At 54.7% G+C, this 15,458-nt stretch overlaps 7 protein-coding genes across 7 annotated transcripts; 3 read left to right on the forward strand and 4 right to left on the reverse strand.

Moving 5' to 3' along the window:
- Positions 1-208: 208 nt before the first annotated feature.
- PUNSTDRAFT_137557 (uncharacterized protein) lies at positions 209-828 on the reverse strand (the record flags this gene model as incomplete). The annotated part of the gene is made up of 2 exons (XM_007387199.1): positions 209-394; positions 466-828. The coding sequence occupies 2 exons, from the start codon at positions 826-828 to the stop codon at positions 209-211; spliced, it is 549 nt and encodes a 182-aa protein (XP_007387261.1).
- A 914-nt stretch (positions 829-1,742) lies between these two features.
- On the reverse strand, positions 1,743-2,772 carry PUNSTDRAFT_137558 (uncharacterized protein; the record flags this gene model as incomplete). Its single annotated transcript, XM_007387200.1, has 2 exons — positions 1,743-2,252; positions 2,317-2,772. 2 exons carry the CDS (start codon positions 2,770-2,772, stop codon positions 1,743-1,745), a joined length of 966 nt encoding a protein of 321 aa, XP_007387262.1.
- A 676-nt stretch (positions 2,773-3,448) lies between these two features.
- PUNSTDRAFT_122359 (uncharacterized protein) lies at positions 3,449-5,212 on the reverse strand. Its single transcript, XM_007387201.1, has 6 exons — positions 4,867-5,212; positions 4,526-4,809; positions 4,390-4,468; positions 4,249-4,341; positions 3,954-4,183; positions 3,449-3,898 (listed from the first exon to the last, which is right to left on the reverse strand). The coding sequence occupies exons 1-6, from the start codon at positions 4,970-4,972 to the stop codon at positions 3,623-3,625; spliced, it is 1,068 nt and encodes a 355-aa protein (XP_007387263.1). The 5' UTR covers positions 4,973-5,212; the 3' UTR covers positions 3,449-3,622.
- Positions 5,213-8,241: 3,029 nt separating this feature from the next.
- PUNSTDRAFT_54847 (uncharacterized protein) lies at positions 8,242-9,240 on the reverse strand. Its single transcript, XM_007387202.1, has 4 exons — positions 9,065-9,240; positions 8,815-8,993; positions 8,619-8,730; positions 8,242-8,568 (listed from the first exon to the last, which is right to left on the reverse strand). Exons 1-4 carry the CDS (start codon positions 9,113-9,115, stop codon positions 8,506-8,508), a joined length of 405 nt encoding a protein of 134 aa, XP_007387264.1. The 5' UTR covers positions 9,116-9,240; the 3' UTR covers positions 8,242-8,505.
- Positions 9,241-9,622: 382 nt separating this feature from the next.
- Positions 9,623-11,369, forward strand: PUNSTDRAFT_91715 (PHP domain-like protein). The gene is made up of 5 exons (XM_007387203.1): positions 9,623-9,871; positions 9,930-10,102; positions 10,165-10,583; positions 10,651-10,730; positions 10,793-11,369. Exons 1-5 carry the CDS (start codon positions 9,691-9,693, stop codon positions 11,152-11,154), a joined length of 1,215 nt encoding a protein of 404 aa, XP_007387265.1. The 5' UTR covers positions 9,623-9,690; the 3' UTR covers positions 11,155-11,369.
- A 439-nt stretch (positions 11,370-11,808) lies between these two features.
- PUNSTDRAFT_137562 (uncharacterized protein) lies at positions 11,809-13,504 on the forward strand (the record flags this gene model as incomplete). The annotated part of the gene is made up of 2 exons (XM_007387204.1): positions 11,809-12,188; positions 12,241-13,504. The coding sequence occupies 2 exons, from the start codon at positions 11,809-11,811 to the stop codon at positions 13,502-13,504; spliced, it is 1,644 nt and encodes a 547-aa protein (XP_007387266.1).
- Positions 13,505-13,922: 418 nt separating this feature from the next.
- Positions 13,923-15,143, forward strand: PUNSTDRAFT_122362 (uncharacterized protein). Its single transcript, XM_007387205.1, has 5 exons — positions 13,923-14,317; positions 14,373-14,539; positions 14,592-14,767; positions 14,829-14,934; positions 14,996-15,143. Exons 1-5 carry the CDS (start codon positions 13,996-13,998, stop codon positions 15,041-15,043), a joined length of 819 nt encoding a protein of 272 aa, XP_007387267.1. The 5' UTR covers positions 13,923-13,995; the 3' UTR covers positions 15,044-15,143.
- The last annotated feature ends 315 nt before the right edge of the window (positions 15,144-15,458 follow it).

Here is a 15,458-nt window from a genome sequence, read left to right on the forward strand (position 1 = left end):
GCGGAAAGATACCCCGCAGCCACGGTGAATCGTCCCGAACATTCCTCATCGTTCACGGATCAAAGTCAAAAACACGGTATATTGCCAAATTTGTTATTTCCTCAACTAGACGATGCCCACAACGACAGAAACAAGCCGTCACTTTCCACCGCTACCGCCGTCGATACTCTTGGTTCATTGCGGACGTTGGCGCGGTTGTTGATGCAGCCTACCGTATGTTCTTAGCTTGTGCGCTTGGTCCGCTAGGAGTCGGAGCAAGGCTAGCAAGATCGAATGACATCGGAGGGATCCTAACGGCTCCTGCGGGGGGGAGGCGACTGCTTTCGCCAGAGGGCTCTTGGATCGTGACAGGCGTATCAACGGGGATACCGGGCCCGCCCAAGTAGCTTGACCACTGCAATATCATAAAAAAACGTCGTCAGTGTTGATTTCTAACGTAGATTAGCCATGCGAAAATACGCTTACGCTGAGTCCACCCTGGTCGTTGTCCTTGAGAAGCTGGTGCGCGAGCTTGAGGACCGGTGCGAGCTCGTTGGTGGTCTTCCCTGCGTAGGAGCCCCGACTCCACGCTTGGAGCTCGGGGAGATTCTTGACGTCCTCAGCTGCCGTCTCGGCCATGATCCGGGCCTTCAATCCAGCACACTGAGCGTCCATGGCGAGGAACGCAATGCGCGCCGCGAGGTCCATAATCCACATGCCTTGAGACGGATCGCCGGTGCCGATCCGGGCACTGACTCTGGAGGCATCGGTCAACGCCTTGGTGACAAACGTGTCGCGATCGGGGAGATAGCGAAACGGCGGGGACGGGAGGGTCGTCGAAGACGACATGTCGGTGGTGCGTATGGGAGAGACTTGAGATCGCAAGAGGATATGTGAGAGCTGGATGCCGATATGCCCCCCCAGAAGCTCCCTGTATTTATACGCCGTAGACAATGCGGATATAAGAGGTTGCGCCTTGCCCATAGCATTGTGGATCTCCGGTCGATAATAGCTATCCTTGCGAGTGGCATTGCGTGGACTGCAATACTAACAGTCCTCGGACGCCATTGTGCTGACAATGTGAGCTTTAAGGCGGCTTCATCAATCTGCAAGGAAAAAACATTACTCTTGGTGTGATCCTGATGTTAAACAACGGTAGCTCGGCCAGCTCTTGTTTGTGACGCAACGGACAATGGACAGAAAATGCGCAACGCATGCCAGGTGTCACAGTGTCCTAGTATCGTGAAGAGGGGCCATCAGACAAATATTAGGGTCGTTGATTGAAGCCAGCCACCACAGGGCCAACGGGGCTCACAGTGAGCATGGTGAGAGAGCGTCACCGAAAGTAGTAAGACAGTTGTAGTCTTAGCGGGTACATTCTAGAGCTCGAACGACGTGCGCGTTTATCCATCCTGCTGCTAAGTAGAGGAGCGCAGAAGCAGAGAGATGAGATCATACAGTGACGACGGACAAAAGACAACGTGAGCCACTATCCGAGTCGCATGACGCCATTGGTCCCATGCGTTTGGTGCGTCGGCACCGCATTAACATCAACTGCCACCAACATCTTTGCAGATCACTACCATCCCAAAGCAAAGGCGGCACTTACCTCACGCAACGCCTTCATATCGCAAGGGTTCAGTTTGGTGATTCAATTCCGAGGATCGTACAGATAACACGAGGCGTATGTTATGATACTGGCCCAAATCTCGGGAACCCAATGGCGGATCGAGAGCGATGATGATGGGCCCGCCTGTGCCTCGCTAGGACATGTCAGAGCGGGTTGAGGCACCGGAGTTCTGGTGCGCAGACGGGAAAAGATCCTCCCTGTTGGTTTGGGGAGCCACTCGGCGCAAGTTCTCCACTAGCAGGCCTCGCAGCGATGGGTGGCCAAGGCTAGACGATGGCGGTTGCGACCCTTCAGCAAGTAGGTAGGCTCCCGGAGGCAGTTCGTCAGAAACAGTTGATACCACAGACACGACCTTTCGTTCTGAAGGGATTCGCAGAGGCGTTGGGGTATCTAGCGGTGGGAATGACCAGGCTTGCACTGGCTCAGAAGTCGATATTTTGTGCGGCTTCTGCCTTGTGGCTGCTCCCAGGATCGCGCGTTTGAGAAGCGGGGGAGCTCGATTCAATCCTTTTGGTCTCCGAACACGAGGGTGATTGATTATACCGGGTTCTCGTACTTCCGTGGACGGCGAGGGCGGAGGGAAGGCGGTTTGGGGTACGCCGACGTTGACGGGAGCACCAGTATGACCTAAGTATCTGGACCACTGATTATCACAGACAAGATAGTTAGGATTAGACGGCGACTAGGAACAATACAAGTCTCCTTACGTCGCGAATGCCGGCATATATATCGGTGAGAATTCTATGCGCGGTCTTCACAGCACACGCAAGATCGCGGCAGTTCCGAGCCCCAGGACTGCCGATGAGGCTCCATGACTGGTAGTCGGGCATCTTCATTATCTCGGGAATTAGGTGGGCATACACGTATCTGTCGTCTTGACCATTCTCCAGAATGCGGCTCTTGAGGAGTGAGTTTCGCGCATCCAGGGCGAGGAACACGATGATTGTAGCGAGTTCCACAAAGCTGGAAAGTCCACTGCTGGGGTCGATAAGCTTGCTGACTTGTCGTACCTCGTTGACCGCCTGAAAGAAGCAATATGCGTCCGGAATGTAGCTCCATGGCATAGCAGGGGAAATCGGTGCCTCTAAATAGTCAACGCGCGTGTGATTATCCGAAGTATTCATGGTCGGTATCGGACGGTGCGCGCTTTCGCTAGAAGCCATGGTAGTAGAGAATCGAAGGAGCGCTCTCAGGTAGAGTACGAGTGTTTTGCGTGAAGACGAAGCCTTTATCTATATGTGCAGGACAAAGCCCGGATCGGGTTCTCCAGCTGAGGGCGCCTTGCTTGGGACATTGCAACACTATTGCATCGGCTTTGTCTCGCAAACAGACAATTCGTGTGCGCTCGATAGCTTTGCTGTGCGAGATGAACGGCGCGAATCATCGAGCGCTTGGACATTCCACTTGACTCTCGAGCATTACTTGAGAGCGGTAGTCATCCAGCAAGGCGAAGCGCGGAAACGATAGCTCTCCTCCGTGCCCCCAGTTCTCACCGATGACGTCACCGGACAAAGCACAGCACACAATGCCACAACGAAACTCGAGTTCCGTGCAAGTCGGCGACTCGGGCAGCCACGGTTTGTTCGGCGCTACATGATATGGGCTCGACGGAGAGACCCTGCAGGGCGCAAAGCTCCGGCACGGAATGAGAAGTTGCTTTGTCTGCAGCACTGCGCCGAAGTTTGATCGATTGACCGGGAGTCGCGGAGGAAGATGTGCAGTCAATCCTAGCCAATCGAATAGCTCCAAGAGCACAGCCTCGCGATCGGCCCATCGGCCCCTCGGCCCCGCGCGTAGTCCTTCTTATCCCTTTATAAATGGAATCACGCGGGTAGGACAGAGACATGCATATGGTCAACGCATACGAGAACTAGTCATTAGGGTACAGGTGGGTGCAACAGCGAGTAACAACATCAGCGTCCTTACGACGGGATACAGCACAACAACAACTCTAGATAGACTCCACAAATCAAAGCCGCCAGACAAAGATAAATACCCAAAGCGCATTAACTTCTACAGGTCACGTTGCAAGAACTCCCGTGCTTTCGGTGTGTGGCCGATCTCGGGGTCGTACATAGAGTCGTTATCGTGAACGACTTCCTCGTCGACTTTGACCTGCATCGAGTTGAGGTGGATGCTGTTATGGCGTGCCGCGGTCGCTGATAGCATCGTGCGGGCGGTGGCCCCGCCCTGGTAGGTGCTCGCCGGATTGCTGTACGCGGAGGGTTGCGATCCCCTTGTGGCAGATTTTAGGACGCCTCGGAGGATGATGAGGTCGGGCGCGATACACTATGCAAATCCCGTCAGGCAAGTCATTCGCAGAAATCGCAAACGCGGGACATACCACAGCTTGTGTTAGTATTGGCCATGCCAATGCGTTAGCGAGTAGGCTGTTGTTGCGCGCGAAGAAGCAGATAAAGAGGATCTCAAGAGCGGCATAAGTCGCGGCGGACTCGACGACGATCTCGGTTACGGAAAGATAGTGCGCGCCATGACCGGCGCCGAACGTGCGCCGAAGCTCTCGAGTATGCCATACCAAGCGGCCGCCGATGAGGAGGGTGAGGAGGATATTGACTGTGGTACGGACCATGAGATCATAGCACCAGCGGAGCGGGAGGCAAAAAAAATGGATTACTCACGAGCGGCGGCACCGCCAAACCATGACGAGATGAGAGCCAAGTTGAACCATAGCGATGTCAATGACGGAACACACATGAGAGGGAAACCGAGGCCTAGTAGGGGTCAGACTTAGCGAAGTGAAAGACGTCTCGAACGCTTACCCATGAGGTACAGGTACATGAGCGAAGGAAGGATCATAACCCAGTAATTCTTATTCCACACTATCCAGCAACGATGAAGCTTCGAAGAAAGACCTACTTAGATCCGCAATCGTCATGGATACTACGAATCGCTCACCAGGAACCCATCCGCGAACATCTCTGAGAAGAAATACGCCGCGTTCGAGAGGACGATCCAGCTGGTAGTCTGCCCAACATCCTCGTACCAGCTGTTTACCCCGCCTGGATAATTACGGTTGTCCACAAACATGAGTTCCAGGAGTTTGGTAGACGCCGCGAACACGGTCGACCCGGTCCCTAGTAGGACCGTAATAAGCAGAAACAGGAACATGTTCGTCCGCTTGGCGATTTTGCGCTGCAGTACGAAGTAGGCCGTGATGCAGTAAATGCAAACGTGAATGCCTGGTATATACCATGAGGTCAGCATGGAGTCTCATGGGAAGTCGTATTGTACTGCACCATAGAATAGGCCATAGATGACCGAGGCATGGATCCAGAAGCGGTCATCCCCGATCTGACTGTCCGTCTCGTTACCGGCAATTGGCCCATAGTCGGCGGCTGGCATCGCGAGAGCTGCGCGTCGAACCCAGAGATTGAGCAGGGGCGTTGTGAAGTGCCAACCCTTGAGGACTAAGCACGTCCAGTTCACGAGTCGCAAAGGCCGGAGTGCACCGACTTACAAGACCGCGATGGTCTCTGAGGAAGGAGCGTGAGATGGGTTCTGAAGAGGTTAGATGTCGGATGCTGCGTAGGGAGTCATGCACTGCGAGAGTGGCGATGACACGGAGACGAGCGACGAGAGCGGGGAAGAGGGGGAGGAAATGAAGAAATGAGGAGCTCTCATATGCGCTGCACCGGCGAGGCGATATACTCCGGGTGAGATCCCGTTTCTGGCCCACCTGACGGCGCAGTATAGCGTGGAACCGGATAACGGTCGAGGGACCGTGACAACGGTAAAGCCCAGGTGGAAATTTGCGCTCGTGAAGCTGTGAATCGACCAAAGTTCCTGGCGTCCATCCCCATCAGATTCGCGACTTCGTGGCGCTTAGATAAACTGATCGGGAGCAGAGCCACAAACCCGATGTGTCCCATCATCAACAAGCGATAGAGAGTATCATCTGTATATAACAAGTCGGTCACGGTTTCGGTAGAACGTTAACTTAATCCCTATGCTTAGCCCGAGCGGTACGGGAATGACGAGCATGTGGGGCTTCTTCCCGAAAGCACGAGGAGCGCCTGGGAGCACGCCGATAAGTAGTCGTCTGTAATCAGCCTGCAATTGGCGATCAAATTCGACGTGGAAAATCAGAATTTCCGGGATTGGCCTCGCCCGACGCCGAGCATGCTCTCGTCAAGTGTAAAATATGCGATTAATACTTAGGGGCCGTTGGTTCCCGACAAAACCGCAGAGAAGTACTCGCGTGTGATCCAGGGGTAATCAGATCAATCGTTGAAAATTCAATTCAGCTCCCGAACGGATGCTGCGTTTCATCGTGGGGTGTCATCTTCTGCATCGTGAGTACATGAAGCCCGATATACCCTTGCACAGCAGCGGGGAGCTGGCAGCCGTTGCCGCCGAGGTATGCTCGTATAGAAAGTCGAAGCAACCTCATAGGAACTTAACTGAGTCAACATGGCAGCGTATCTTCTTACGCAAAGGCACCTAGTGACAGCACGCGGCCCGTACCTGATCCCCACGTCGCAAGAGGCAAGGCTAGCAGGTCGTCTTTGGTGGCGCATCAGGTAGGTAGGTAGGTAGTATTAACCGGCGCGGTCCCAATACCGGAACAGCCGGGCCCCAGGGCTCGCACTAGTGGCGAGCCGGGACGCATCAGTATCTCGGGATTACCCGAACTCTTGGCCACACGGCCGTCCCCCAACAGCCCGAAAAGTGCAGAGCGTCGACAGTCCAGATATACTCTGAAGCGAGTTCGAATACAGTAAACGTACTACTACCTACCCCAAACCTTCAGCAGTGCCTCAAGAGGATCATAATATATTCGGCGATACAAAGCGGTACAATAGGAGGTGGCTAAGTATCAGTGTTAGGCAGGCGAAACGTTAACCTTGCTGTTATCGATCTGTTCAGAGCATAAATATGCAACGTAGTCCGCACGCCCGTCACGACAGCGGCGGAGCGTACGTACAGATAAGCATGCCAGATGCCGTCCATCCCCTGGATTGGGTCCGGCGGCTGGCCCCAGCCTCCCATGCCTACCCTCCTAAATACTGACATGCATACCTCGGATGTTTACAACTTTACTTTAGAACGTGCTTCGAGGTCATTGTCGGCGCCGGCGGAATCATTAATAGCGATGGCTCAGCACGGCGGACTTCTCTGGCATAGCCCTCGTTGGGAGGCGAAGCGCGGATGACGTTGACTCACCGGACCACGTCCAGGGTCGTCCATATGCGGAGGATGTTCACAGTAAATATAGTTCAAGTAGCCGCAGCTAAGTATACAGGGTAAGTATAGCAGGTAGCCACGATTGTATTGTCACCTACATCCGAGCACTTGATCATCATAAGCACTCAGAATAGTTGTTATCTGGAAGTAAAGCGTGTACAACGCAAACAGTATATCCCCGTAGGGATCAAGCGCGGATGACGTTGACTCACCGGACCACGTCCAGGGTCGTCCATATGCGGAGAATGTTCACAGTAAATATAGTTCAAGTAGCCGGAGCTAAGTACACAGTGTTGTAGCGGATAGCCACTATTGTATTGGCACCTACATCCGAGCACTTGATCATCATAAGCACTCAGAATAATCAACATCTGGAAGTAAAGCGTGTACAACGCACATAGTATATCCCCGTAGGGACCGAGCGCATCGTACTCGTCAATACCCATCCGTTCAGTAGAGTACTTTACAATAGCGACCGTTCCGTTCTGCATGATGGAGTTTGCTCCGCGTTTCATACGGCGGTCTCTTCCGTCATGGGCGCATCGGCTCCGACTTCTTCGGCGCTTTTCGAAGGTCTCATCGAAGGTCTTCAGTAATACGTGGGTGTTTGCGCTGGCGTGCGTAGGATGTCAGCCACGAGGTACGTTCAATCGCGCTTGCGTACCCATCGATACATTTAAGCGTCCAGGCTCGACCTGCCGCCGGCATGCCTCGGAAGCATCGAGGTCGATCCTCGTCAATTGTCGGTCGCTTCCACCTCTTTAGTTCGAGCTTCTACTATACCAAGGCAAAAGAACCTGTTGGGAGTTCGCTATGAGGTCGCGTGTGATCTGGAGGCTTGGCCGGGATAAGAATTCGCACGCAGCATGGCGATGTGACCTTCCTTTTAGGAAGATCAGCGAGGGAAAGATGGGGGCGCCATGTAGGTAGGTAGGTAGGTATATTTCCGGCGCGGTCCCAATAGCGGAACACATGAACGTGCAACCGCGAACTGATAACCACGTATAGACTGTATGAGCGGGTAAGAAAAGCTCGAGCAGCAGCTACCAAACCGCGGCACCGTTCGAAGCTCTCCCACACAGGTTCAGAATATTCTGGCGTAACGCAAATGCAGCGACTTCAGTACTGATGGAAAGCGAGGTAATACCTCCCCCCGTTCGTACACGCACCAGGTACGAGCGGGCCCAACGGGCCCTCGCTCGGCCAAGTTTCGGCCCTGGGCGTCCGGCGCCTGGGCATCGATCAATATGTACCATGCCCACTGTTGCTGCGGTATCTTCCAAGCCTAAGGCGGGAACGTCAACGCGGGCCCTGGCACCCCGGTTCCCGCCCCTCGAGTCTTCACACCGACACCCATCAGAAGGGAAACGGATATACGGTCTCGCAGTAAGACAGATAGCGCAGGGCGGGTGGGTCATATTTGCAAACGACTGAGTATGCATACAGGATTGAATCTTGCCAGACCTCTGAGTAGTTGGTTCGCCGCACTGTGGGACGGGAGAAGGGCGCGGTGCATGATCTTGGTGGGCTCAGGCCTGTGATTCGGCCCTGAACGGGTATGGGGGTTTCCACGGGAAGGAGCGCAGGGCATGAATAGCGACGGGGTTTCCTTAGGTCTCCAACGAAGACGCACTCCTGCACAGGATCAACGGGGGAGCCTGAGGAAGCGCAGAGCCGCGGGAAGAGACGTCTCACGTGGTTGCAGCAGCGCTGTCCAGTGCCGCTCGCTCCTTCGCTGCTGCTTCATGATAGGGCTAGAGAATGGTTCAATGACCGCATGACCGTATGGGTTATGTGGACGCACCAGCTTTTCTTCCTCGGATAGCGCCTTCCAAGCCGCGCTAACCTTCTGCGCGAATTTGCCGCCGGTTTTGACCCCGGATTGCCGTTGTTGAGTGGCCCAGTCTGAGTAAAACCTAAAGCGACGTCAGTCGCAAGCCATGCCGGACTTCTTCGGGACAAGATAGAAGGTGGGGCTTGGTCAGATCTTGAACACCTACCTCATATACGCCGTCATCGGGTAATGTTGTGCCGCACCCGACCTGCGAAACTTGGTCTTTCCCCTCCTCTCCCGTTTCTTGTTGAGCTCGCGAATCAAGACAGGATCAGCATTCTTCCTCCATTCCGCTTTACTGACGAAATAGCGCTCGAGGAGCTTCGCATATTGATCCCTATATACCTGCATGAGAGAGCGGCGCAAAGTCAACATTAGGATGCGCAAAGATGGCACGTACTTAGAAACCTGCTTACCTGTTTCTCGTCATCCGCCAGCGCATGCCACCGCGCGGCAGCTTCCCGCATGGCCTCCCGTGTCCGCTCGATGGACCCCTTCGTATTGCGCTGCACGACATACGGGGTCGCAAATAGGTAAAACGAAGAGGGAGGCTTGCGTGGAGGCCCGTCCCTCTTGATATACGCGATAGGGGCTGAAAGCGAAACGCGTTCATGGCCTGATCCAGGCTCGCACCGTCTACGAGGTGAAGGACCGACGCACGCTTCGCGAGGTATTTTTTGCTTTTGCTGCCTTTAGGCCGGCCGGGCGGTCTCTTGGGCGTCTGCGTCTCTGAGGGCTCCGCGTTACCTGCGGCTTCAGCTCTGATTCGCATGGGCAGCAATGAGACGGCTGTTCGGCAGAAAGTCCTGCGTATCGTCGGAGTTGGTTGCACGAGCTGCAAGGGCACAAAGCCATGTGCTTTATTCATGTATAATGAAGCTAAGCGAGGACATGATGTAGGCAGCGTGAACATTCTGTAGCGCGATGTGAACGCGGGCGGCGGACGGTGAAAGGTCGCGCAAGCCCTGACCCATGTCTCACGCGCCGGTACCGGTCGCCTTCGAACGCCTCGCGAGTGGAACTTGGCGAGCTTTCACCAGAGATGTACTTCGATTTCAACGTTCCAATACGACCGCCTCCATCGACTGGTCAAGCACAACAATCGAAGAAGGCGAAGGGAAAACAATCACAACAAGCCTCAACCAGCCAACAAGCGCCGAATGTCGTCTTTCCTCCAGGGCAGCTCGCCTCGATTGAGAAGCGTATAGATCTTCTAGTCCATAGTCCGTATGCCTCGCGATGTCAACGAGCCTAATTGGACTTCTCACTGGTGAAGGGCAGTGGGATACACGGTTCTCGCTCTCACCCAGACGCTGTACAAGAAGCTGGATCAGAAGAGTCATGTCAATATTCTGGATCCACTCCTTGCTCAAATGCAAAAACGCAAAGGAATCGTGTTCTTGAAGCGATTGACGATTGTCCTAGATGAAGACAGCGAGAAGGGCTTCGGACTCGTACGTACAACAGCTTGTTCTTCATACCCAGAAGTGTTCAACCCCGTTTTCTATGCCCATAGACGAACGCAAACATCCCTCTCCTCTCCTCCTACGACATCCTTGCTCTCACTCCGACGACCAGTACGACCCTCTCGCTCGCTTGCCTCACACATTCGCAACCCTCGAACCTCACCACGCACATTATCTCCCTCCCGCTGACGCTTCCTCGTCTTCCCTATCACCTAAAGCACACCCTTGTCCGGACGGCGCTGCGTAACGGCGCAGTGTTTGAGATTTGCTATGCCGGTGCCCTGGGAGAGAGCATGGACCTAGACGGGAGCGGGGCGGCTGGAGGGTCCGACGGCGGGGCAGGTGTCAAGAGGAACTGGTGGGCGGGAGCGAGGGAGGTTGCTCGAGTGACGAAGGGAAAGGGGTTCATTGTGAGCAGCGGCGCGTATAGCGAAGCGAGCATGCGGGCGCCTCGAGATGTCGGCAATCTGTGAGTCATTTGTCGCGGAAACATTTGTTCCCCTGTACGCAAGTTGATGCAAATACCTTGGCTATAGGATCGCGCTCCTGGGATTGGCTCAAGATGCGGCGCACGACGCGTCTACCAAAACTTGCAAGTCGCTCGTCCTTCGCGCGCGTACGCAGTATTTTGCTACACCCTTGCCGATCTTTGTTAAGCTTCGTCCGTTCGCTCTGCAGAAACTCGTAAGACGTATCGGGCAATCCTATCGGAGCCGAAGCTCGTTATCCCATCTCAAACGACGGTACCTTCAAGCAAGCCCGCGCAGGCGCCATTATCGACCGTTCAGGGCAATACTGCACCCGACACTGCCGAGCCGGAGGATGTCTCATTAAGCAGTACAGATGTTGACGCTCCACCCGCCTCTCGCAAACGCTCGCGCAACGGCGATGTTCCTCCGCACGCGATCGAACCGGTACAGGTTCCTGTCACAGCCGGCCTTGATACATCGACGGTAACAAATGCGCAGGCGGCTGAGGACAACGTTCCTGGAGGAGCAGATGAAGAAGGACGCAACAAAAAGAAACGAAAACAGAAATGACCAAATCGCGGGAAGCGAACTGCCCTGAGGAGGATGGTGGAACTGCATCTGCGCTTTGAGGACGTGTATATTCGCGCGCACAAAGAGTTGCTGAGTCCTGATTGGGAAACTCGGACCGCATCTGTCAGCCGTAAATGTTGTCAAGCCTGATCCCGGTTCTCCGACCTCAGTGTGTCTCATATGTGTGACTTCTTGAACGAGGTGTAGGAAGGAACAGCCTGCCAATTCTGCTATGACGCAGCGGATGAGACATTCGGAAGCGAACTCAACACCGACGCGAGGCCTTTCGACACAACCCAACTGGCAAAGTGCGTGTTCATGTCCCGTTAGCGCATCCTCTTGAGGCTCGCAAACATCCGAGGCTAAGTTGGAGCGAAAACTGAGCGAGTGGGCCTGAACACGTGTGTACGAGATCGTGTTGATAGCCGAAGTGTTAAGCGGCGTACCTACAGGCGCCTACAGGGCGCGCCTAATCATGCTCGGGCCGAGTTTGGGTGCTAGTGCTTTGACATTCCGCGCCGATCTCTAGGGCTCGCAGCGGCGCCTCGCGTCGCTCTGTCTCACTCGGAGCAGGGCGCAAAGTCAACCTCCTTATAATGCTGCCCGATATCTTTGCCATGGCTCATCAGCTTGCCTTGTTTACCCTCCTTGGTTATGGCGACTCGGGAGGTGTGTTCAATCTCCGGGCTCCCGGATGAGCTCCTGGGCGATATATTCCTGCTCGCCGTCCAGGCGTTGGACGACACAGACGAATATGCACCTCTTCCTCACGGATTCACCTCTTTCGAGGATGAAGTTCTCGCCTCGATCATTAGCGTGAGCCGTTTGTGGCGGAATGTCGCAATGAACACCCCGTCTCTCTGGACGAGGACTTATGTGACTCGATACGATGTCATTCCCGATCCGGTTACCGAGGCCAGACAGCTGGACCTGAGCATGGTCGTGCGTAATCTCGCGCGTTCGCAGCAGATGCCATTCGACGTCCTCATCGACTGTCGCGATCCGGAGTGGGACTTCTCAGAGCCAGAAGACGTGTGAGCATAAACCTATTATATTTCATGCCTTCCCCACTCACCTCTATCATAGGGACTCCTCCGAGGATGATGATCCCATGTATGAGCATCCGTTCCCGCGCGCAGTTCTGGCTCCTCTGCTCGACCTCCTAGAATGCAACATAGATCGCTTGCGGTCCGTTGCAATGCTCTCTGATACATACGGACCACTGCATGATGTCCTGGCTCGCCTCGCCTCGGTGCAATCGAAGCTGCTCCCGCACTTTTCGTCCCTTTTCCTAGCCCGATGCAATGACATTCCTGCGCACGAGTTATCGTTCAAGCCCGCTGCATTATTCCTACCGTTGGATCGCGCACATGTCCCGTTCCATGGCTGCACGTTACCGAAACTGAAGAGCTTGGTGCTGTGCGGCGTGCACACCAACTGGTGGAACCTCCCGGACATCCTATCAGGGTCAACATTGCGCCATCTCGAACTTTCCTTCCATTGCGCAGAAGCGCGCCCATCGGAGGCTGCTCTCCGGAGGATTCTCTACGCATGTCCAGGTTTGAAAACCCTCACGATGCGCGTGTCAGGGATCGCCGTACCCGAGGCTCGTGTGCAACGCGACACTCCCCGCGACCCACCCCTTCTACTGCCTCAACTCAAATGGCTCGCACTCTCTTACGCGACGCGTGCTGACCTCCGCGTCTTCCTTCGGCTGTTTAGTCAAATGGAGACGAAGATCCGGCGTCTTACTCTCGAGGGCGCTCCGCCCCCTTCGTACGAAACGGTCGACGTCTCGGATATCTTGACGTTCTGGATGGCCGGTGTGACGCCAGCATCGCCGAAACCTACGCCCACATTCCCATATCTCACTCGCCTGTCCCTCCTACGAGTCTCATCATCCTACCACTCTCTTGCGCGGGTGTTGATGACGCATCCGAGGATACGCCAGGTCGATGTCGCAGGTAGCGGCTTTGCTCTCCCCGTCGCCGAGGTTCTGTGGTCGCCGCTCCTGTACGGACGCGCGAGCTGTTCCTACCCATGCCCATCTCTCAGGCGGTTCCGTGTGCCGGATGGCTGCGACTTTCAGCATGATGAGCTTCTGCGGCTCATCTTCATGCGAAGCAGAGAAGACGTGACGGTAGAGTTTTCGCGAGACGAGTTTCACGAACCGACGGATTTATGGCCGAGCGATGGTTTGGTGACTGATATTGCGTGCAAGGAGAACGGAGAAGAGGAGGATTCTGGCCAGGTAACCATACCTGACCTCCCGTCTGATCATGAAATGGACAGAGTGCTGGACAATCTACGTACTTACAAGTTACCCTCTATAAGTCGCGAGCGTAAATAGATATTACTATTGAACCGTGTGACACTGGTTATGCCGTACTTAAATATCCACGGATGTCCGCGGATAACCCTCTACTGACCGTGGCAAGTAAGTTTCATAAACATCCCACGGTCAGAAGTGGTCAATTCATTAGTGCCCATGTATATATCCTCTGGCTTCCTGCTGTGTCCCCGCAATTATTCATGCCACACCTATTTTGTGTACACATGCACGCTGATATAGATACATTCGAGCAAACTGCAAGGGGAGGCGGAACGCGGCGCTTGGCGCCACCCTACTCACGTGTATTGAGTACGTACATTGGGTCATAACTTGCTCTTTATGGACCTGAATTGGAGCAAATTGGCTTTTGATGGTCCGTGCACCCGTGAAACAAAACCTAACCCGAGGAGCACAGACAACCGTCAGTAGCCGAATTGGCCTTTCGCACCCAACGACCACGATCGTCGGCGCGCTCTTGAATATTTTCCTTGTCGTTCTACGCTCCCAACATGTTTTCTCTGGTGGGGAGTAGGCTTTTTGTACCTTTGCTAACGCGCAATGCGTTGTTGACGCGTGTGGCGCCGTTATCGACGCTGCAACATACGGTCCGTCGGACGTTCTTGACGACCGCGACGCTTTGGGAGCCGGCGAAGAAGGCGGAGCCAAAGACGGCGGGGCGCAAGAAGACGACGACCACGACCAAGTCTACGACTAAGACTAAGCCGAAGGCGAAGAAGGCGGCTCCCAAGAAGAAAGTTGCGTCCAAGGCCGTCGCGAAGAAACCCAAGGCAAGAAAGGTCAAGCCGGCGAAGAAGGTGCCGGTGTATAAACGTACGTTTGTCAGGCATGACCGATGTTGCGATCTGCTTTTGACGTGTTTCTACAGCGAGCATGATTCGCGACGGTCCGCCGAAGCGCCCTCCCAGCCCGTTCATACTCTTCAGCTTGAAATACCGAGCTGGCATGGATCTCAAGGGGGACAGGCAGAAGGTCATTCAGTCGTCCAAGGACGCCGGTGCTGCATGGAGAGCATTGACGGAGCACGAGAAGCAGGTTCCTAGCCGCGAATTGCTCCCTTATCGTCGGCTTACCCTTCGTGTTCCAGGCCTTCGTCGATGAGAATCAAGCGTTGCAGCCGGCTTACCGCGAAAAGCTCGCCGAATACACCAAGAACGCGGATATCACAATCATCAAAGCGTTGAACAAGAAGCGCGTGGAAGCTGGAAAGCCTAGAATCCGCATACACAAGGCGCACCCCAAGCCGATGACCTCGTTCTTACGGTACGACATGACTGTTGTCTCTTTCCATTTCTTGCTCACCTGACGGGTTGGGGCCACTCAGGTTCTATCAGGAGCAGCTGGCGAAACGGTCGCCCGACATGCCCGTGAAAGAGGTGACGCGCGCGGCAGCCCAGACTTGGAAGACCATGACCGAAGCTGAGAAGAAGGTACGTTCTCGTGTCGTCGTGGCAAGATCTCGTTCATCTCACTGCGCTCTTGTTCGTCCAGCCGTACGCCGACGCGTGGTTACAGGAGAAGGAAGCGCGTGCGAAGTAACCTGTGGTCCACAGAATATGCTATGTCCTTATTTCCACCTGATGTTTGCTCCCTATATTCGTCGTTCGTTCTTAATAACATCAGTGCGCGGTCGATTGAGAAACGCATCGTTCCTCGCTTACGCGTGTGCTCGACAGATCAGCCTGGGGTTGTGACCGGAGGTGATCTCCGCACATGTTGCCTGCCAGCTGCGTTCAGATTTTGACTGGTTGACGTCTGTCATCTCGGTGACAAGTTCGAGCCTAAGGATGCCCGAGAGCGTTTCGCCGACTCTGTTTGGACACTCATACCACATTGCTACAGCGCGCGGTTCGCCGCGATGTATTCGATTCCGGACGACCCGTGGGCGGGAATACAACCTATCTTCAACATACTAGATTTCAGCGATGTTCTGCCGCCGTTCGACCCTCAGCCG

The sequence above is a fragment of the Punctularia strigosozonata genome, assembly GCF_000264995.1.
Source record: "Punctularia strigosozonata HHB-11173 SS5 unplaced genomic scaffold PUNSTscaffold_13, whole genome shotgun sequence".
In the NCBI taxonomy this organism is placed as follows: Eukaryota; Fungi; Basidiomycota; class Agaricomycetes; order Corticiales; family Punctulariaceae; genus Punctularia; species Punctularia strigosozonata.

Coding starts and splice junctions, on each gene's coding strand:
- PUNSTDRAFT_122359 (XM_007387201.1), bottom strand. CDS start 4,972: ATGCCAGCCGCCGACTATGGGCCAATTGCCGGTAACGAGACGGACAGT. Junction 4,469..4,525: donor TGTTCGCGGATGGGTTCCTG/GTGAGCGATTCG, acceptor CTTTCTTCGAAG/CTTCATCGTTGCTGGATAGT. Junction 4,184..4,248: donor GTTTGGCGGTGCCGCCGCTC/GTGAGTAATCCA, acceptor TCCGTACCACAG/TCAATATCCTCCTCACCCTC.
- PUNSTDRAFT_122362 (XM_007387205.1), top strand. CDS start 13,996: ATGTTTTCTCTGGTGGGGAGTAGGCTTTTTGTACCTTTGCTAACGCGC. Junction 14,768..14,828: donor CCGATGACCTCGTTCTTACG/GTACGACATGAC, acceptor GGGGCCACTCAG/GTTCTATCAGGAGCAGCTGG. Junction 14,935..14,995: donor TGACCGAAGCTGAGAAGAAG/GTACGTTCTCGT, acceptor TTGTTCGTCCAG/CCGTACGCCGACGCGTGGTT.
- PUNSTDRAFT_91715 (XM_007387203.1), top strand. CDS start 9,691: ATGTACTTCGATTTCAACGTTCCAATACGACCGCCTCCATCGACTGGT. Junction 9,872..9,929: donor TATAGATCTTCTAGTCCATA/GTCCGTATGCCT, acceptor GGTGAAGGGCAG/TGGGATACACGGTTCTCGCT. Junction 10,103..10,164: donor GCGAGAAGGGCTTCGGACTC/GTACGTACAACA, acceptor CTATGCCCATAG/ACGAACGCAAACATCCCTCT.
- PUNSTDRAFT_54847 (XM_007387202.1), bottom strand. CDS start 9,115: ATGCGGGAAGCTGCCGCGCGGTGGCATGCGCTGGCGGATGACGAGAAA. Junction 8,731..8,814: donor CCGATGACGGCGTATATGAG/GTAGGTGTTCAA, acceptor ACGTCGCTTTAG/GTTTTACTCAGACTGGGCCA. Junction 8,569..8,618: donor TATCCGAGGAAGAAAAGCTG/GTGCGTCCACAT, acceptor ACCATTCTCTAG/CCCTATCATGAAGCAGCAGC.